This window comes from Chiloscyllium punctatum, chromosome 8 (assembly GCF_047496795.1).
Source record: "Chiloscyllium punctatum isolate Juve2018m chromosome 8, sChiPun1.3, whole genome shotgun sequence".
Lineage (NCBI taxonomy): Eukaryota > Metazoa > Chordata > Chondrichthyes > Orectolobiformes > Hemiscylliidae > Chiloscyllium > Chiloscyllium punctatum.
Genome location: NC_092746.1, coordinates 55,007,065 through 55,028,682, shown reverse-complemented (window position 1 = coordinate 55,028,682; position 21,618 = coordinate 55,007,065). Strand labels below are relative to the sequence as shown.

The window sequence follows — 21,618 nt, the reverse complement described above, 5'->3', positions numbered from 1 at the left end:
CATCCTTAAATACAGGTGAGATGCCGGAGGACTGGAAGGTTGCTCATGTTGTTCCCCTGTACAAGAAGGGTAGTAGGGATATTCCGGGTAACTACAGACCAGTGAGCCCGATGTTGGTGGTGGGGAAGTTGCTGGAGAGGGTATTGAGAGATAGGATCTATTTATATTTAGAAAAGAATGAGCTTATCAGTGATAGGCAACATGGTTTTATGTGGGGGAGATCGTGCCTTACCAACTTAATAGTGTTCTTTGAGTAAGTGACCAAGTTGTTAGATGAAGGAAGGGCTGTTGATGTCATATACATGGACTTTACTGAGGCATTTGATAAGGTTCCCCATTGTAGACTACAGAAGAAAGTGAAGTCATATGGTGTGCAGGGTATTCTAGCGAGGTGGATAAAGAACTGGTTGAGTAAGAGGAGACAGAGTAGTAGTAGTTGAAGGGAGTTTCTTGAAATGGAGAAAGGTGACCAGTGGTGTTCCACAGGGATCAGTGTTGGGGCCACTGTTGTTTATGATATACATAAATGATCTGGAAGGGGGCACTAGTGGTATGATCAGCAAGTTTGCAGATGACATAAAGATTGGTGGAGTAGCAGAAAGCATAAGGGACTGAAACGTTGGGCAGAAAAGTGGCAGATAACTTTCAATCCAGACAAATGTGAGGTGATGCATTTAGGCAAGTCTAATTCTAGAGCGAATTATACAATGAATGGAAGAGCCTTAGGAAAAGTTGATGAGCAGAGAGATCTGGGAGTGCAGGCCCATTGTACCCTGAAGGTTGCTGCACAAGTGGATAGAGTGGTCAAGAAGACATATAGTATGCATGTATTCATTGGATGGGGTATTGAGTATAAGAGCTGGCAAGTCATGTTAACATTGTACAAGACATTGGTTTGGCCGCATTGAGAATACTGTGTACAGTTCTGGTCGTCACATTACCAGAAAGATGTGGACACTTTGGAGAAGGTGCAGAGAAGGTTTACGAGGATGTTGCCTGGTATACAAGGTGCTACCTATGAAGAGAAGGTTGAGTAGGTTAGGTTTATTTTCATAGAAAAAAGGAGATTGTGGGGGAACCTGATTGAGGTTTACAAAATCATGAAGGGTATAGACAGGGTGGATAGAGACAAGCTTTTTCCTAGGGTGAAGGATTCAATAATGAGAGGTCATGCTTTCAAGGTGAGAGGTTGGAAAGTTTAAGGGGGATACACATGGCAAGTACTTCACACAGAGGGTGGTGGACATTTGGAATGCGTTGCCAGCAGAGGTGATAGAGGCAGGCACGGTAGATTCATTTAAGACGTGTCTGGACAGATGTATGAGTAGGTGGGGAGCAGAGGAATACAGATGCTTAGGAATTAACCAACAGGCTTAGACAGTACATTTGGATTGGCTCAGGCTTGGAGGGCCAAAGGGCCTGTTCCTGGGCTGTTGATGTTCTTTGTTCTTTGTTCTTTGTTCAATTATTTCAGCTCCAGAGTAGTTCCTCAGATAGTGTCCTTGGCCTAACCATCTTCAGTTGCTTCATCAATCACCTTCCCTCATCATAATGTGAGAAGTAATAATAAGGGGGACACGGTGACTCAGTGGTTAGCACTGGTGCCTCGTAGACCAGGGACCCAGGTTCAAATCTTGCCTCGGACGACTGCCTGTGTGGAGTTTGCACATTCTCCCCATGCCTGCATGGGTCTCCTCTGGTTGCTCCAGTTACTTCCCACATGCCAAAAGATGTGCAGGCCAGGTGAACTAGCTATGCTAAATTGTCCATAGTGTTAGGTGCATTAGTTAGGGAAAATGAGTCTGGGTGGGTTACTCTTTGGAGGATCGGTGTGGACTTGTTGCGCTGAAGGACCTGTTTCTACACTGTAGGGAATCTGATGACTGCACAATCTTTAGCACCACTCTTCAAATACTGAGGCAATCCACGTCCAAAAAAAAGGCTAGATAATATCCAGGTTTGGGCTGACAAGTGGCAAATAATATTTACACTACACATGTCACACAATAATCAGCTCTGACATTCAATGGTATTACCATTACTGGATCCCCCACAATCAACACCCTGAGTTTACCATTGACCAGAAACTGTACCAGCTATACAAATAATGTGGTTATAAAAGTAGTTCAGAAGTCACACGACACCAGGTTCTAGTCCAACAGGTTTATGTGAAACCACAAACTTTTGGAGTGCTGCTCCTTCATCAGGTGACAAAGATTTGTGATTTCAAATAAACCTGCCGGACTAGAACTTGGTGTTATGTGACCTGTGAATCTGTCCACCCCAATCCAACACTGACACCTCTACGTCATGGTTATAAAAGTAGGTCAGAGGCTAGGAATCTTTCAGCAAGTAACTCACCTCCCGAATCCCCAAAGCTTTTTGAAAGTCTTCAAGGGCTTAAGTCAGGTGTGTGACAGAATACTCCCCATTTTCCTGGATGGGTGCAGCTCCAATAATACTCAAGAAGCTTAACACTATCCAGGACAAAGAAGCAGATTTATACCATATGCATAAGCATTGGCTTCCCTGATTACTGATTCTCAGTAGCAGCAATGTGTATTATCTACAAAATGCCCTGCTTTGGCAGCTCCTTCCAAACCCATGACCAAGTACAATCACAGCAAATACATAGAAACACCACTAACTATTAGTTCCCCTCCAAGCCACTTGTCATCATGTTATGGAAATATATTGCTGATCTTCACTATCACTACATGAAAATCCTGGAATACCCATGTGATGAAGCTGCTCCTTTACCAAGGTAATGTTGCTCCTGGAGATTTTCTCAGAGAGGTCGTGAAAGACACAGACTCTGAAAAGTCTAAGTTGAAGAGTTTTAGAGCCAGTTTAATTATAGCTAACAGATATTGCTTCGGCAACAAGTTATCAAGTTTTTGAAAAAACAAAACACTTGTATAATGAAAGGGGAGTGGCCAATTCTCCCAGCTCAGCTCTTCCTTGGTTTGGTTTAGCACAGTAGCTTTGAAGAAACTTCTGGACCTAAAGAAGCTTCAGGTCCAGGCTGGTACTCTGTCTCTGACTTCTATCCTGCAAGAACCTGTGTTTGATTTTACTTTTGAGACAAGGGGTGTTTATGGGGATTGTTGCAAGTATCGGGAACAGCACATTAAATTGGGATAATCTGTTGGATTTTCAGATAGGTTAAGTTATTCTGTATTCTATTCTCATTTTTTTTGTGTTTCATTCAGTAACCTTGTAAATAAATTCTGTTTTGTTTAAAACTAAATTGTTTGACTAGTGGCATCTCTCATGGAATAACTACTTGACACCTGCTTAAAACAACTAGCAAAGTTAGGGTCTGAGTTATCTCTTGAAATGTTTTGAGGGGTCTAGCCTGGTCCATAACACTCACCTTAATGGTATTGTGAATTTACTTACACCAAATGCAATGCAGCAGTTCAAAAAAGCAGCTCAACTTTTCATGGACAACTTGGGATGAGCCTGAAATACTGGCCCAAACAATGAAGCCCACATCCCATGAATTAATAAGAACCGTTGCATGTTGTTGAACCTTCTGACCACTTTAAGCATTCTAACACTCTATTCACGAATCCCATGTCCATCACAACTCTTCAGCTCCCTCTGCTCACACCCATTAGCAACTTTATAATATTAACTTACAAGCTTTACTATAACAGTTGATTGCTGCTGAATAGCTCACAATTCACCCCAAAGGTCACTAAATCCCTCCAAATAAACAAGCTCGCTCTGCAAATAATCTAACAATTTTTTTAAAACGTCCAACACTGGGGAGTGGAATAAAACCAAGAGCTCATGAAACCCATGGGCTGGATTTTACACTTGCCCATTGGCAGGTTTGAAGGTTAGGTAAGCTTATAAAATCCAGTCTATAGTCTTTACAACACCTATCCTCTTGCCACCAACTCTTCTGATATTTTACAAGATATTTGAAGGTTTTTGAAAGGTATCAAATGGTTTTTCCAATGGGCATTTAAGGCTCTCATTCCATTCTTGTCAATATTTTACTTGGGAGGGCCACCCAGCGTTATCTGTCAGGATTGTGGGCTGTCTCACGATCAACATTTTAGCGAGTGGAAGCAGGAACATTAGCACCTCAGAAAACCAGTCCCTCAAGTGAACAATCTTTATTCACAGAAATTAGAGAAATACAGAACATGATAGTTCAAAAGGCAGCATAATGTCTCAGTGGTTAGCACTGCTGCCTCACAACAACAGGGACTCGGGTTCAATCCAACCCTCTGGCAACTGCCTGCGTTGAGTTTATATATTCTCCCCATGTTTGCACAGTTTTCCGCCAGGTGCTCCGGCTTCCTCTCACATCGAAAGATGCACAAATTAGGTGATTAGCCATGTTAAATTTCCCATAGCTTTCAGGGTGGAGATTGGGTGCATTAGCCAAGGGAAAGGATAGGGGGATGGGTCTGGATGGGATGCTCTTCAGACAGTAGGACTTGTTGGGCTGAATGGCCTGTTTCAATACTCTGAATTCTATGAAAACGTTGACATTATTTAAGGTACAAACCAAATCACTTTCTTCCAATAGTGTACCTTACTCATTACATTTACAGTTGCTGTTAATATTACTAAATTCATTGCATGGCAAACACAGTTCTACAGTTCCTTGCTCACTCTGCAGCCAGGCCTTCGACTTTTCCTCATTATGCCTTTGTGGCAACTGCCCTAAATTTTCATTGTCCTGAACCTTGGAATGTTGTCAGTCAGCAACAGGCATTGACAACTCCGTGCAAGGAGTGGTAGAGTCTGAAACACACAGTCTGGGAGAGTGAAGCCTCACTACCTTTGAAAAGTACTTGGTTGAGGTTTTGAAATTTCATAACGTTCAAGGCGAGAGGCCTAGTGCAGTTAAGTGGGATAAGAAACCAAGTACTTTTCAAAGGTAGTGAGACTTCACTCTCCCAGACAGTGTGTTTCAGACTCTACCACTCCTTGAGCAGGCCCAGAGACGCATATTGAGAAAAGCGTTAATTATTCTGTGAACGATGTTCTTTGGTCTGTTTGAAACCTATTGGTCTTCCAGTGCATGGAGCTCTGCCTCAGCTGAGGGCCACACTCTCTCAGAATTGCAAAGGACCCACTCCGTACTAAATCCTCAGGAGAATTCATACTCTCAACAAACAGTATTTCAATTCCATCTCAAACATCAAAAACTGTTAAGTACAACAAACTTTTATCTACCCACCTCCGTAACCAGCGCTCCTCAAACATTCCAGAAGATTCCCCTGGCCTCGGAATCTATTCCGCCATTAGCCATGCGGCTGATGCAGCTGCCACCCCCACGCTGATTGATGATGTCACTTCTGCCCCCATCATGGCCACTCTGCTGACATGCCCCCCACAGACCCCACTTATCACTATCCCCACCCCCCAGAACCCCGAGGAGAACACTACCCCTGCTCATGACTCCACCCCCATTCTCCCCACCATCACACCCACTCCAGTTACAGGTTCCGCCCCCACTCCCAGCTCCACACCCACACCAGATCTCAGCTCCCAGCCCTGCCGAGTTTTCACCATCCCCCCAGACCTCCCCCTCACTGAGGACGAACGATCAGTCCTCACCTTCATCCCCCTCCGTCTACGCACCAATGATTTTAATACACGCCGTGACATCAAACAATTCTTCCGTCGCCTCCGCCTCCAAGTTTACTTTCACAATCAGGATTCCCGCCCACCTTTTGAGGACCCCTTCGCCCACCTCCAACACACTGCATCCACCTGGACACCCCGTGCTGGCCTATTACCTGCCCTCGACTTCTTCATTTCCAACTGCCGCCGGGACATTAACCGCCTCAACCTGTCTACCTCCCTCCCCCACTCCAACCTCTCACCCTCACAATGCGCAGCCCTCCAATCCCTCTGCTCCAATCCCAACCTCACCATCAAGCCAGCGGATAAAGGGGGCGCAGTGGTAGTCTGGCGCACTGACCTCTACACCGCTGAAGCCAAAAGTCAACTTGAGGACATCTCTTCCTACTGCCCCCTCGACCATGACCCCACCCCCCATCACCAAACCATCATCTCCCAGACCATACAGAACCTCATTACCTCAGGAGATCTCCCACCCACAGCTTCCAACCTCATAGTCCGGGAACCCCGCACTGCCCGGTTCTACCTCCTTCCCAAGATCCACAAGCCTGACCACCCTGGCCGACCCATTATCTCAGCATGCTCCTGCCCCACTGAACTCATCTCTACCTACCTCGACACTGTCCTATCCCCCCTAGTCCAGGAACTCCCCACACACGTTCGAGACACCACCCACACCCTCCACCTCCTCCAAGACTTCCGTTTCCCCGGCCCCCAACGCCTCATCTTCACCATGGATATCCAATCCCTCTACACCTCCATCTGCCATGACCCGAGCCTCCAAGCCCTCTGTTTTTTCCTCTCCATACGTCCCCAACAGTACCCTTCCACTGACACTCTCATTCGTTTGGCCAAACTGGTCCTCACCCTTAACAATTTCTCCTTTGAATCCTCCCACTTCCTCCAGACCAAAAGGGTAGCCATGGGCACACGTATGGGCCCCAGCTATGCCTGTCTCTTTGTTGGCTACGTAGAGCAGTTGATCTTCCGTAATTACACCGGCACCACTCCCCACCTCTTCCTCTGCTACATTGATGACTGCATTGGCACCACCTCGTGCTCCCGCGAGGAGGTTGAGCAATTCATCAACATCACCAACACATTCCACCCTGACCTTAAATTTACCTGGACCATCTCTGACACCTCCCTCCCCTTCCTGGACCTCTCCAGCTCCATTAATAATGACCAACTTGACACTGACATTTTTTACAAACCCACCGACTCCCACAGCTACCTGGATTACACCTCTTCCCACCCTACCGCTTGCAAAAATGCCATCCCGTAATTCCAATTCCTCCGCCGGATCTGCGCCCAGGAGGACCAGTTCCACCACAGAACACACCAGATGGCCTCCTTCTTTAGAGACCGCAATTTCCCTTCCCACGGGGTTAAAGATGCCCTCCAACGCATTTTGTCTACATCCCACACCTCCGCCCTCAGACCCCACCCCTCCAACTGTAACAAGGACAGAACGCACCTGGTGCTCACCTTCCACCCTACCAACCTTCGCATAAACCACATCATCCGCCGACATTTCCGCCACCTCCAAACAGACCCCACCACCAGGGATATATTTCCCTCCCCACCCCTTTCCGCCTTCCGCAAAGTCCGTTCCCTCCGTGACTACCTGGTCAGGTCCACGCCCCCCCCTCTACATTGGGGAGATTGGGCGCCTCCTAGCAGAGCGCTTTAGGGAACATCTCCGGGACACCCGCACCAATCAACCACACCGCCCCGTGGCCCAACATTTCAACTCCCCCTCCCACTCTGCCGAGGACATGGAGGTCCTGGGCCTCCTTCACCGCCGCTCCCTCACCACCAGACGCCTGGAGGAAGAACGCCTCATCTTCCGCCTCGGAACACTTCAACCCCAGGGCATCAATGTGGACTTCAACAGTTTCCTCATTTCCCCTTCTCCCACTTCACCCTAGTTCTAAACTTCCAGCTCAGCACTGTCCCCATGACTTGTCCGGACTTGTCCGACCTGCCTAGCTCCTTTTCCACCTATCCACTCCACCCTCTCCTCCCTGACCTATCACCTTCATCCCCTCCCCCACTCACCCATTGTACTCTATGCTACTTTCACCCCACCCCCACCCTCCTCTAGCTTATCTCTCCACGCTTCAGGTTCACTGCCTTTATTCCTGATGAAGGGCTTTTGCCCGAAACGTTGATTTCGAAGCTCCTTGGATGCTGCCTGAACTGCTGTGCTCTTCCAGCACCACTAATCCAGTACAAAGAAAGACCTATTTCAGTCCTGTATGATTATATGATTCTAACCAGCCAAACTACACACCAGTTTCACTCCCTCTTCAACACCCCGAAGAATAATCACAAACATCCCACCACCCTGAGTGTACAATTCCCACTTATCCAGGAGAATATTCATCCCCTGTCTCACCTATTGAGAGTTCCACCCTATTCTTGTCCCACTGACAATATTCACTCCCCTCCTCAACTTCAGCAATGCTAACACTTCATTCACCCCCTTCAACAGTGTTCAGTCCTTTTCCTCACAAGAATTCTCAACACACTCCACCCACCAAACCATCATTGCTCTATAATGCTCTATCTCTTCAAACATCATTATATCAGAAGTTTGGAGCCATTATTTATATTTCTTTATCCACTAGTACAGGAGGCAAAACTGAACTTAAAACATTAACTTTGTTTCTCCATAGAGGTTGAATAGGCTGGGACTGTTTTCCCTGGAGCATCGGAGACTGAGAGGTGACCTTATCGAGGTTTATAAAATCAACTTCAGCATTGGAGAGCATGGGTGGGATAAATAGACAAAGTCTCTTCCCTGTGATGGGGAAGTCCAGAAATAGAGGGCATAGGTTTAGGATGAGAGGGGAAAGATATAAACGAGACCTAAGGGGTAGATTCTTCGTGCAGAGGATGGTACATGTATGGAATGAGCTGCCAGAGGAAGTGGTGGAGGCTAGTACAATTGCAACATTTAAAAGGCATCTGCTTGGGTATATGAATAGGAAGGGTTTGGAGGGATATGAGCCGGGTGCTGGCAGGTGGGACTAGTTTTGGTTGGGATATCTGGTTGGCGTGGACAGTTTGGATTGAAGAGTCTGTTTCCGTGCTGTGCATCTCTATGACTCTATGAGATGCTGCCAGATCGGCTGACTGTTTGGTTCTGGAGGTTAACCTGAGAGGAAATAACTTGGTCATATAAATATCAAGCATTATATTTAAACAATGACTACGTGGGGAAAATGAAACTGAGCCCAGCAAGGAATTGACACCTTGAAGCCGTGGAGAAACCAAATTAATCTTTCACACCATTTATTGAAAGGGCACTAAGACTGGTGTTAGCCAGTATGGAAAAATTGTGCTAATGTTTTGGAAACACACAATACAATTTTTAACTCAAAACTAATAAACGTCAACCTCACCGCAAAAAAGCTTCTTAATCCATTTGTGTAAATTGTAAAGTGGTCCATCTGAGCAGCTTTTCTTCACAAAATACTCACAGCCTCATTGAATTATATGCAAAAACAAACAGTTTAACCCAACTGAAATGCCATTGTTTATACTCAATACATGAATCCTCTTCTCACCTTGCCCAATGTCTATTTTCTTCTCCCACATATAAATATTGATCCTTCCCTTACTATGTCAATATTATGTGCTTCAGTCACTTTATTTTTCAGGATTCATTCCGTGAAATGGTCAACATTTATTCCCTTCTCTGGTTACGCTGAGAAGATAAGGGTGAGGCTTTTTCTTAAGTCACAGATTTTTTTTGTAATGGCTTGAGTAGGGTTGGTCGATTAGCCATGGGAAATGTAGGTTTCACGAATAGGCTAGTGGAGTGTATCTGCATGGGATGCTCTTCGGAGGGTCAGTGTAGATTTAATAGGCTCTCGCACCATAGGGATTCCATGATTTTATGATTTGACACAATTAAGTGATTTGTTACAATTAACTACTTCAAGGAACAGATAAGAATTATGGGGCTCCATAGTTATAAAGTGCAGAGACAAGCCATTCAACCCAATCAGTTCATGCTGGTGTTCACGTTCTAATCATGCCCCTATCTCAATCGACTATCACAGCCATCTCCCTCATAGATATACTCTCCCAAACAACCTGCTCAGAGACATTGTTATACACTTCTGGAGCAGATAGGACCTGAACCCAAGTCTCCTGGTCCAAAGGCAGGGATATTAACAATGTGCTATAAAAGCCTCTCTTTCTCTATCAAATACGTATTTAGTTTCTCTTACTTGTCAATGAAAACACATACTAACCAGCGGAGTCATATTTATAGCAATCCAGTTAAGGACTATTGGGTACCTTTTGCCTATGACATTAATGAACCAATAGGGATTTAGCCGCAACCCTGCAGTTTCATGGCTACTTTCACTGACAGCAGAGGAAGGATTTTTCTGCAGTCTTAAGGAATCTGTCATTAGGCTCAAATGGAGATCAGGTGCTCACACTGTCGAGAAAACAGGCACTTATCTGAGATTTTCCATGCATTGGCCAATTCATGGCCAGAGAATGGGTACACCATTCAGTTGAGGATGACAGGCAGTTTCTCTAAGTTGAAGAGCCAATAGAAATCTCTGCAGATAAGTGATAGAGCAGGCACTTCAAGACATAGTTACCCTTTCTCCAAATTTTAAAATGTGAGATAAAAGAATTGATATAATAGCTGGGTCATCACTGTGCAGGTGAGGGGCACCATGCCAAAGAACAGGTTGTGAATGGAGTTGAACATAGGCAGGCATGGCATAGCTTCTAAATATGCCCAGGAGAATGGACTGGGGGCTTGGAAATTGGCATGTAGGCTGGTAGTGCTATTTTAAGTGTTCCTCTGCTTCTATACTTTCCCCAGTAGGAGCTAAAATATCAGACAGTTTTATATACCCAGATTTTTTCAACTGAATTCAAATTCTCATACTATCATGGTGTAACTTTTAACTCTGGATGACCAGTTTAGCAGCAGGTTTCACAGTATTTACACTATCTGTGTGATGAAATTTCCCTATAATTTTTATTTGATTGGTAGTTGTTACCTTATAAAAATTCCCCTATGTTCTGAACACACCTACAAGTAGGAACAATTATACCATACTAACTTAATTGAACCCATTCATCATTTAAAGCCCTCTGTCAGATTTCATCTTTGCCTACACCTTTCCTGACTGTTGTGATGTCATAACACCTACTTTGAAAGATGCATCTTCACTTTTGGCAATCATTACCTACCCCACTAAAACATGACATACCAGTCCCATTAGTCCTAATGGGTAGCCTGAAGCAGTAACTTAAAGTCAGATGTACTGTATTCAGCTCCCCAAAATGTGTAATAGTCACCAGAGTCCCAGAGAAGCATAGGGCTGCTCTCTGATTAGAGAGAGATGACCAGTGGTGAATGTAATGGAGGGTCACTGTGCCTTAGGTAAGGGGCCAGGGTTGGGATAGTGAGACCTTCATGATAACATCTGCCAATATGGAAATTGAACTCACAGCCAACTGAGCTGACTCCTACCTTTTGAATAATATTTGTATATGGTTTTATCTTCAAATAAAGAACCCACATTATTGTTCACAATCTGTGAGTGTGATGGGTATATGCATGTTTAAAAGAAGAGCATAAAATTGGCAACAGTCTCAACCTACCAAAACATTTCTGATTTTACATTGTCTCAAATTTGCTAAAAATTCCTCTAAATATTTCTGAAATTTCTCCAGCTCTTTAATTCCATTTTCATGGTGTAGAGACACAAACTGGATAATCCAGAGCCAGAACTCCAACTGCTCTCTAACCAATCTTCTGCATAAATGTAATGTTATCTCTGTTCTATCCCACAAGAAATTGGCTCCAGTAGTTTATTTGCACTCTTAATGGTAGTATTGTTTTGCATTGATACTTTAAAAGATTTATCCATTGATATTCTAATCTGTTTTGCACCATTACCCCATACATATACTCCATAAACTAGTAGTATTATTGCTAGAGTGTTAATCCCAAGATCCTGCTAATGATCTGGGGACTTAGATTTGAATTTCACCATGGCAGATGATAGAATTTGCATTTAATTAAAATTCTGGAATTAAGAATCTAAAGATGACAACAAAACCAGTGTGATTGTCAGAGAAAACCCATCTGGTTCACTAATGTCCTTCATGGGATGAAATCTGCCATTTTTATCTGGTCTGGCTTATATGTGGCTCCAGACCCATCGCAATGTAGTTGACCCTTAACTGTCCTCTGGGCAAATAGGGATGGGCAATAAATGCTGGCCTAGCTAAGGTCACTCACATACATTGAATGAATAAACTACAAAAAAAGGGATTTAAAACACACAAAAAAGACTATTCCACCCAAATGGAAAATGCCAGTGTTTTTGCTCCAATTGAGTTGCTGCCATTGTTCCTCAATTAAGTCTATCATTATAAGTCGCTGTTGCATTCACACTCATATGCATGTCTTCCCTTTAAGACTGTTCATATCAAACATGTCCTGTGATACTGCGATTCACATTTTAAACAATCTTTGGATAAAGAACATATGACATCTGAAATAAGAGCCGACAAAGACCATTCGAGCTTGCTCTGTCATTAAACTAGTTTATGGCTAATCTGTTTGAAATAATTGCACAGAGGCTGGTATCTTGTCACCAAGTCACCCTTTATTTACATGTGCACAGTACATGGGCTCTGACCAGCCAGCTCAGAGCCAGTCCCTAGAATGAGGAGACCGTCTGAATCTCCTGTTTACATCTGTAGTCAGGGCTCACTGATTGGCCCAGGTTAACAACCCCCGTCAAGGAAGTCATGGCCAATGAGATCCCCCATCCCTCATTTTAATCACTACATGGTTTAAGTTCCAAATTCCATATTCGCACCTAGTTCTGATTAACCTTGACATTCCCTGCCTAACAAGAGTTTATCTATCTCTGTCTTAAAAATATTCAATGAGCTACAAACCTTCACAACCCTTGCAACATTCAATGATCCTGATCCTCACAGCAAGTACTAAGGAAAGCAAATGGAATTTTGGCATTTATTGCGAAAGGAATGGAATATAAAAACATAAATAATACTAAAATAGTGATGGAAAAGAATAGACTGGATATAAAAATTGAAGTTCTAAATTGTAGAAAGGCCAATTTTGATGGTATTAGGCAAGAACTAAAGTTGATTGAGGGCAGATGTTCACAGGTAATGGGACAGCTGGAAAATGGATTCAAAAATGAGGTAACAAGAGTCCAGCCAGTATATTCCTGTTAGGGTGAAAGGCAAGGCTGGTAGGTGTTGGGAATGCCAGATGACTCGAGAAATTGAGGTTTTAAGAAAAGAAAGGAAGCATATGTCAGGTATAGACAGCAGAGATCAAGTGAATCCTTGGAAGCGTATAAAGGGAGTTGGAGCATACTTAAGAGGGAAATCAGGAGGGAAAAAAGGGGACATGAAATAACTTTAGCAAATAGAGTTAAGGAGAATCCAAAGGGATTCTTTCAAAACATTAAGGACAAAAGGGTAACTAGGGAGAAAATAGGGCTTCTCAAAGTTCAGCAAGGCAGCCTATGTGTGGAACCACAGGAGATGGGAGAGATACTAAACACGTATTTTACATCAGTATTTACAGTAGGGAAGGACGTGGAAGATATAGAATGTGAGGAGATAGATGGTGACGTGTTGAAAAATGTCCATATTACAGAGGAAGTGGTGCTGAATGTCTTAAGACGCATAAAAGTGGATAAAATCCCAGGACCTAATCAGGTGTACCCTAGATCTCCGAGGGAAGCTAGGGAAGTGATTGCAGGACCCCTTGCTGAAATATTTGTATCATCGATAGTCACCGATGAGGTGCCGTAAAACTGGAGGTTGGCTCATGTGGTGCCACTATTAAAGATAGGTGGTGTGGAAAAGTCAGGGAACTACAGACTGGTCAGCCTGACATTGGTGGTAGGTGTGTTGTTGGAGGGAATCCTGAGGGACAACTTTTCCATGTATTGAGAAAGGCAAGGACTGATTAGAGATAGTCAACATGGTTTTGTGCATGCAAAATCATGTCTCACAAGGCTGAGTTTTTTGATGAAGTAACAAAGAGGATTGATGAGGGCAGAGCTGTGGATATGACCTATATGGACTTCAAGTGAAAATGAGGACTACAGATGCTGGAGATTAGAGTCAAGATTAGAATGGTGCTGGAAAAGCACAGCAGGTCAGGCAGCATCTGAGGAGCAGGAAAATCGATGTTTCAGGCAGGAGCTAAGGACCTAATCAGGTGTCCTGATTAATTCCTGATGAAGGGCTCCAGCCCAAAACATCAATACTCCTACTTCTCGGATGCTGCCTGAACTGCTGTAGTTATAGTAATGACTGAAACAAAATAATGCAAACAATAATGGAAACCTATTCCATTATTCTATCCTGTATTTAAACCTAGCCTTCCTTTCTCATTGACATGCTTGTAAAGTACTTTACTATATTGTAGAGTCAAAAAATGTGGCGCTGGAATAGAGTCATACAACTTGTCCTTGCTTCCCAAACTGAACTAGTCCCATTTACCTGTGTTTGGCTCATATCTCTCTAAAGCGTTCCTATTCATATATCCAACTGTCTTTTAAATGTAACTGTGCCTACAATTATCACTTCCAATGGCAGTTCATTTCACCATACAAACCACCCTCTGTGTGAAAAGATTGCGCCTCAGGTCTCTTTTAAATCTTACTCCCCAAAGTTATGCCCTCTAGTTTTGAACTCCCCAACCCTAAGGGAAATTACCTTTGCTAGTCACCTTATCTATGCCCTTCACAATGTTGTAAACCACTATGAGATCACTCAGCAAACCAGGGAAAAATGTCCCAACCTATCCAATCTCTCCTTAAAACTCAAAGCCTCTTGTTCCGGTAACATCTTTGTAGCTCTTTCTGCATCCTTTCCAAATTAATAATATCCTTCCTTTGCAGGGCCACCAGACCTGTACACAGTACTCCAATGCCCTGTACAACCACAACATGGCATCCCAACTCTCATGCTCATTTAACTGTTATTAACTTAATATCATCATTACGATTTGCATCACCAACTGCTAATTAACATATTCTTTAATATCTTCATACTTTCTGTTTTCACGCAGACTGTTGCTGCCAATAACGTATGCCTTTTCCTTAATTTTTCACTTTTCCCTTGGGACTTCATTTATCCACGTAAGTCTTATTAGTGGAAGATATTTTATCTACACTCAGTTGAACACTATTTTAAATGTTTCCCATTGTTCTTTACTGTTACTTGTCACGGTGGTTTCCCATTTGTTCTTTCCATGTTCTATTCACAGCCCCTCAAAATCCAATTTTGTTCAGTCTGTTCACCATTTTTTGTCATACGTGAGTCCTTCTCTACGACCATGTTAAAGCATATTACAGTTCAGTCACTAAAGACTAGATATTTCCCTACTTCTACATCTCTTACTTGCTCTGATTTATTCCACAAAACAAGATCTAATAGTGATTCTTTTCTTGTTGGCTTTATTACATATTGATTTGAAAGGAAGTCGTGTTCATTTTCTAAGAATTCTTTCTCCTTATCTCCTTAACTTACTTATCTTTTCCAATTTATATTGTGTTACTTGAAATCCCCCAAGTGTTATTTATGTATTATTCTATTTCCTAATTTGTCTGCATATTTCTTAATATATCTTCCTTCCACCATTATGTGATCTGCAGACAACTAATTTCATGTGATTGTTCTCTTATGATATTTTAAGTTATATCTAAAGTCCTGATTCACTTTAATGTTGTCAGTTTTCATATTGGAAGATTTTATCTTTTTTTTCCTGCAGGTCTCTTCAATGAAAATTGAAGTAATTTATTTATCCATTCAATTTCCTTGGCATTTCAGTAGCACCTTTCATGAGCTTATCTGCCTCAATACTTGGTGGCCTTATCTCGATCTTAAATCTCATTTGGTTATTCATGTTTTAATAGAATTTCTTTTGAGCCTGCATTTGTTGCCCATTCCTAACTGCCCTTGAGAAAGTGGTTGTAAGTTACCTCCTTGAACTGCTGCAATCTATTTGGTATAGGTATGCCGACGATGTTAAAATGTATTATTCATCTTACTGTTCTTTAATACTTGGATTTCATAAACCCTCATTGCCTTTTTTGACCCCTTCCTAAGTTGCTAATGTTTTATGCCATCCTTTCCTTTACTGTTTATACACTTGGCAAAAGACATTTTCTTTAGTCGCACCTTTTCCTGGTCTCCAGATTTATTTACTTCTTCATTTGCAGAGGTTTAAATGGAATAACTGAAGTAAAATAGTTTCCAATGGAGGAAAGGTTGAGGGCATAAATTTAACATGATATATAAAAGGCCTTTTGTGGGTGAGTCCAGAACTAGGGACCACTGTTTAAACATAGGGGTTGCACTTTTTAGGTCTGAAATGAGGAGAATACTTTTTTTCTGTCAGAGGATTGCGACTTTGGAACTTCCTGTTTCAGAAGGTTGTGTCAGCAGGATCATTCAATATTTTTAAGGCAGAACTAGACAGGTTTTTGTTAGGCAAGAGAATTCATGGGAATAAATGGAAATGTGGAAATATCCAGACAAACAGATCAATCATGAGTTTGTTTAATGGGAGAGCAAATTTGAGAAATGATTGGCCTACTTATGCTCCTCCTCCATATTTTTCAATATAAAAGCAAGAAGATAAATAAAGAAAAAAATGTGCAGTCAACAAATGGTTAGGATTGGAATGCACTGTCTGATGTGATGGTGGACAGGGCCTTCAAAGAATAAATTGCAAAAGTACATAAGAAGGAAGAAAAAAATGCAGTGATGTGGAGAAAAAAAGTATGCCAGCTGTATTGCTCATCTAAAAAACTATTTAAGACTCAATAGGCTAAATACCTGACATCCGTTGTGTCCTATTCTGTGATTGTATCCCATTCATCACTACCTTATGCTTTTCTAATACATATTTAATAATCTCTGTTGATCTCTTCCTGTAATATTATTCCCTATTATTATACCCTGTTGTCCCTCAGATACTTTTTCATTTCTTCATAATTGATGTACTTCATTATTTTTATAATCCACACAACCACCTAAATTATCATAAACATTTTATTGTGATCATTACAATGTTTACTTCTCTTACTTGTTTGGTTGATTTCCCAGTATGAATTGTGGCAGTGCTTTCCACCTCGTTTGACTTGTCAGAAAATGAGTCAGAATTTTTCTTCAGTTTTGGACAGAATTTTGAAATGCTGTTTGCCTTTTACTTCCTTCCACTGCCAATTTGTTTAGACAAGTTGAAATATCGCTTGATCTTACAATCCATTGAGTTTTACACATTTCTTACATTTGCCCACATATTTTTCTTTCCACTTCCTTTCCCCTATTTTTTGGTCTGTGGTGTATCTTAAACTGCTCCAGATCTCAGAACACTATCTGGACATGGTTGTGCAACAATATCGTTCATAGGTGTGACCTCCATATAATGCACTTCTCCTACACGATTTATCCTTGTTCACCTTTCCTGTATATGCCTAAAGTGCCTGTGGTTTGCTTAGTTACATGTAATTACTATGTCATGGTACATTGAATGAAGGTAGTCAGATATGCTTGGGTGGCACAGTGGCTGAGTGGTTAGCACTGATACCTCATAGCACCAGGGTCCCAGGTTCAATTCCAGCCTCTGGCTACTGTCTGTGTGGAGTTTGTACATTCTCCCTGTGTCTGCCTGGGTTTCTGCCAGGTGCTCCAGATATCCTCCCACAGTCCAAAGATGTACAGGTCAGGTGGATTGGCCATGCTAAATTGCCCATAGTGTGAGGCGCATTAGTCAGAGGGGAGTGGGTTACTCTTTGGAGGGTCAGTGTGGACTTGTTGGGCCAAAGGGCCTGTTTCCACACTGTAGGGAATCTAATCATACTTGTGTGTGAAATTGGAGAAGTATAATATGGTTACTGCTTTCCCTCCAGCTTGTTTAACATATAGTAGGCTATCAGTGGTAACTTCAAGGTGTAAGAACCTTCGTTATTACAGTAAAACCAAAATTCGGATATGTTAAACAGGATGTTCTAACACAGTTCCAGATTGTTCACAATTAAAAGCTTGATATGGGTCCCAGATGTTGCTGCCTACTCCATTGCAGTACATATCCAAATATTGTATGCAACAATCTTGACTGTTTTGATGTATTTGATTAGATTTATCTACAAACCCTAGGAATCTGTTTGCACCACTACATGGTGATGGTGTACCCATGTCACCTCACTTAACAGGAGTACCACTCCGGTTTCAGGGATGTTTCTATCCTTTACCTCAGTTGTCCTAAGTTTTGTTTCTATTCCTTTGCTCTGTCTTTTGTTTTTTTGCCATATGTTAAAACGGCTAGCCCACCACCCCTCCATTGGTCCCTCTTAACGTGTGCAATACAGTCCGAGGTATTTGATTTTGTTTCGCCCTAACTTCAGCCTTGCCTACTTAGCCCTGTTCGCGTGAGTATTCAGCAGGGTTTTTGGGTTTTTTTTTTGTCCGGGTCCTTTTTTTTAGTTTGGTATTATTTATTTTCAATACTTCACATTTCTTTCTGACCGTTCAATATAGGCTGCATCCCACCCTGGCGAGCAGCCCCTCGCGGTTTTCCGTGTTACTTTCTCTCTCCCTTTCCAATTTATCTTGAAAACAAGTCGCCGGCAGATAATTCCAATGTCAACATTGCCAAATGTTGGGTGCATAAGAATTTCAACGGTGGGTCGAATTTTCACCAAAGGTGAACAATGGAGTCTGGGGACAATTTACAGATCACAATTTCATTCCAGTGAAGAATCCCTCCATTGTCCCGAGCTCCACACTATCCCATTTTCCTGCGTGTACTTATAAAGAAGAAACAAAAATTTCATTTTCAATCAAGTGGCTTAGAATTGCGGGATTTCCGATCCGAGAATTTATCCCGCTGCACCAAAAGATCAACCAGTGGCTGGAGGCCGGTTTATTTAATTAAAGGGATCAACTGTTACTCTGGAAAGCCTTGCGATTTCACTAGAGATCTGAAATCTCCCTGCTCCACCTGGATAGAGACGATCCAGCGTCCCTTTGACAAATATCATCCAAATAAACTGCAAGATAACAGTGCTCGAAATCAAGACTTCTTTTGTTTAAAAAAAAATGAAAGCTTGAGCAGCATGTTGTCACTTCTTCCCTGACCATAAACAAACACTGTTTTCGGCTTTTATTTCAATCCGTGTCTAATCTACATTCGGTACTCACAGTTTTCACGTTGACGGGGAAGGTGTTGAACTCTCACTCCGACCAGGATAAGAAACAATAAACACGGCCAGATAATTTCCGACAGGGTCAGTACCTGAGATACATTAAAAGAAACATTAATGGAAATCAACTTAATGGAAATTTCCATTAAGTTCAAGCCGGATCTGGAGGAAATTCACACAGCGCAAACTGTCAGGAATCTTACCGGCTGTCTTAAACGGCAGAGGCAATTTTTCCAAAACAACACGCATAACTGGCGAATAAATCTGGCCATGACGGTACGTTGGTCTGACTTCAAGATGAATAAGCAGTAATTCTGTTGTTGGTGAGGAACTGGCTGAGATTTGCGCTTAGCCCATGGTCAACAGCCACAAGTGAGGAATATGTACCCGGTGGGGAGGGAACTCCTTCCTCTAAAGTGGAGTACTCGGTAATGCCTGGTAAAGTCAAAAGTTGTATAACCTGATTGGGAGCAAGAACCTCCTCTCACCCGCAATTGTTGCTCGATGATGTGCCTTAAAACAATGCAAAAGGATCGTTTCCTCAAATTTGTTTGTTGCAGCATAGAAGAATTATTAATGTATAAAAGTGGGCGTTGGAGGGCATTTCAAAGCAACCCCCTCATCACCGCTTTACCTCACTACAAAACCCTATTTATACTCATTCAGTATTTACAAAGGCAAAACAATTCACCGGATACCACATAAAAGCAACTTGCTGAGAAGTCTCAGGTTTTGCTTGTTTTACAGAGTTCACTTCGGGCCATCTATAGTATATCTTATCAATTAAAACGTATATCGACGTTTTCTCTTTGTCTGTTGTGGAAAATCTCAATTCCTGACCCTGCCCTCGCTTTGGATGTTTACTGATTCTCAATGGTGGAACAATCCAAATAAATAATGCTGAAGAGGCCAGAATTTGAGAAACGTAGATCTCTCAGGAGTTTAGAGGTGGAGAGGGTATAAACTATAAATGAGCAGCTGCCACCAAAGTCCCAGAGAGAGGAATGTTGGCGGTTTGACCTGAGGGTCACTACCTTTCAGGCAAGGGGCAAAGTCAAGGAGCTTCACGATGACCTGAGCCAGTTTGGGAATTGAACAGTCACTTTTGGCATTATTCTGCATCACAAACCAGCTTTCCAAGCTAACTGGCTTCCCCTAGGTTAGACTGTAGAGGGATTTGAAAACAAAGATAAGATCTGTAAATGCATTACATGAATGAACCCCTGGACTGATGGGACACTGTGTAGCCAGCACAAAGCAGCCTGAGTCACATCAGATTCTAGTGGCTCCTTCAACGCAGGTCACTGAGAATTGGTAGGACAAGGTGAACTCCAGTGGTGCCTCCAGTCAAATCATCCCCATCAGCAGCTGTGAAGTACTGGAGCACAACCTGGAGGATTTCTCCAGGCTGACAACTTCCCAAGGGAGATTGTGGACTTTAAGCTAATGGTGGGCTGAGAAGCTGACAGTTTGGTTTTGGATCTAAAGCATAACAAAGAGAACATCAAGGCAGTCAAAAAAACAAACTAAAGAAATGTAGATGCTGGAAAGCAGAAACCAAAACAGAAATTGCTGGAAAAATTCAGCAGGCCTGGCAGCATCTGTGGAAAGAAAGCAGTACTAACTCTGAAGAAGGGTCACTGGACCGAAAATGTTAACACTGCTTTCTCTCCATAGATGCTGCCAGACATGCTGAGTTTTTCCAGCAATTTCTATCAATGCAAACAAGCCCACCTCCAAGGAAAGCTTCACAAGAATATAAAGGCATTCAAGCCAAGCACCATGTTGATATGAGCAGGAGTGGAGGATTCCATGAACAAACTCCAAAGTCATTGGGAGAAAATCCACCATTTCTACCTGGTCTGGCTTTTCCAAGCTCATCAATGACAGGGTGGGACAGGTATATAACCTGAGCTGATTAATCATCTACACTTTGCCAAGACTCATTTTCTACCCAGCCACATTCTTGATACTATCTTGACAATGTGGTATTTTACACTATGAGCTGAAACAAAAGTAAGAACTACGGACTAAAATGAATGGACACAAGTAGAAGACAAATTGTATGCTTTACATCAACTCTTACTGGGAACTGACCTGGATACTATTTCTTTGGGCAACATTGACATGAAAATATAACACAAGTGAGCCCTAACAAGTCAGTAACATCATCTGTGTCTATCTTTGATGCAACATTCAACACAAGTCCCTTAATAGCAAGTTGATGAAGTAAGCTTGATTATGAACTTTAAAGTATTGACTTTGACAAAATTGCAAAAACAAACCCCTCTAATAAGCCAACAGACAAATTTAACATTTCAGCTTTTGACTTGTTCTTGGACACAAGGATATGGTATTGTAGTTAACATCAAGCACCATCTTAATGTTATAAATCTCCACATCTCACAATCTAGTTGTGATAAAAGTGAGGGTCTGACCTCCATGCCTGCCATGATCAATAGTGAAATCATTGATGTGCATTCCTGTCCAGGGAATCCAATCATAGATGGACTGTTATATCTTCTCAGGATCCTTACTTACTAGCCAGTCATTGCGACTGTCATCAGAAAAGATTTCAATTAACTTGGATTCAATACTTTACTTTCAGAGACTATGGTTCAGGTCATGAACCAACATACCAGAATGATGCTATTCTGGATATGATTATAATGAACACTGATCATTACAATCCAGCACATCATCTCTGCAGCTCAGTGTTCACCAGTGTGTTATTTTGAGACCAAAAGAA

The 21,618-nt window shown here is 42.3% G+C and overlaps 1 protein-coding gene across 1 annotated transcript in view; it reads right to left on the bottom strand.

Moving 5' to 3' along the window:
• LOC140480574 (ATP-binding cassette sub-family A member 13-like) overlaps window positions 1–19,319 on the bottom strand; it is a 282,456-nt gene extending 263,137 nt beyond the window's left edge. Inside the window, exons 1-2 of the mRNA XM_072575601.1 lie at window positions 19,073–19,319; window positions 18,868–18,961 (exon numbers count right to left, since the gene is read on the bottom strand). Coding sequence (XP_072431702.1) covers window positions 18,868–18,961; window positions 19,073–19,141 — 163 coding nt within the window. The 5' untranslated portion in view covers window positions 19,142–19,319. The remainder of the gene's footprint in view (window positions 1–18,867; window positions 18,962–19,072) is intronic.
• Window positions 19,320–21,618: the final 2,299 nt, after the last annotated feature.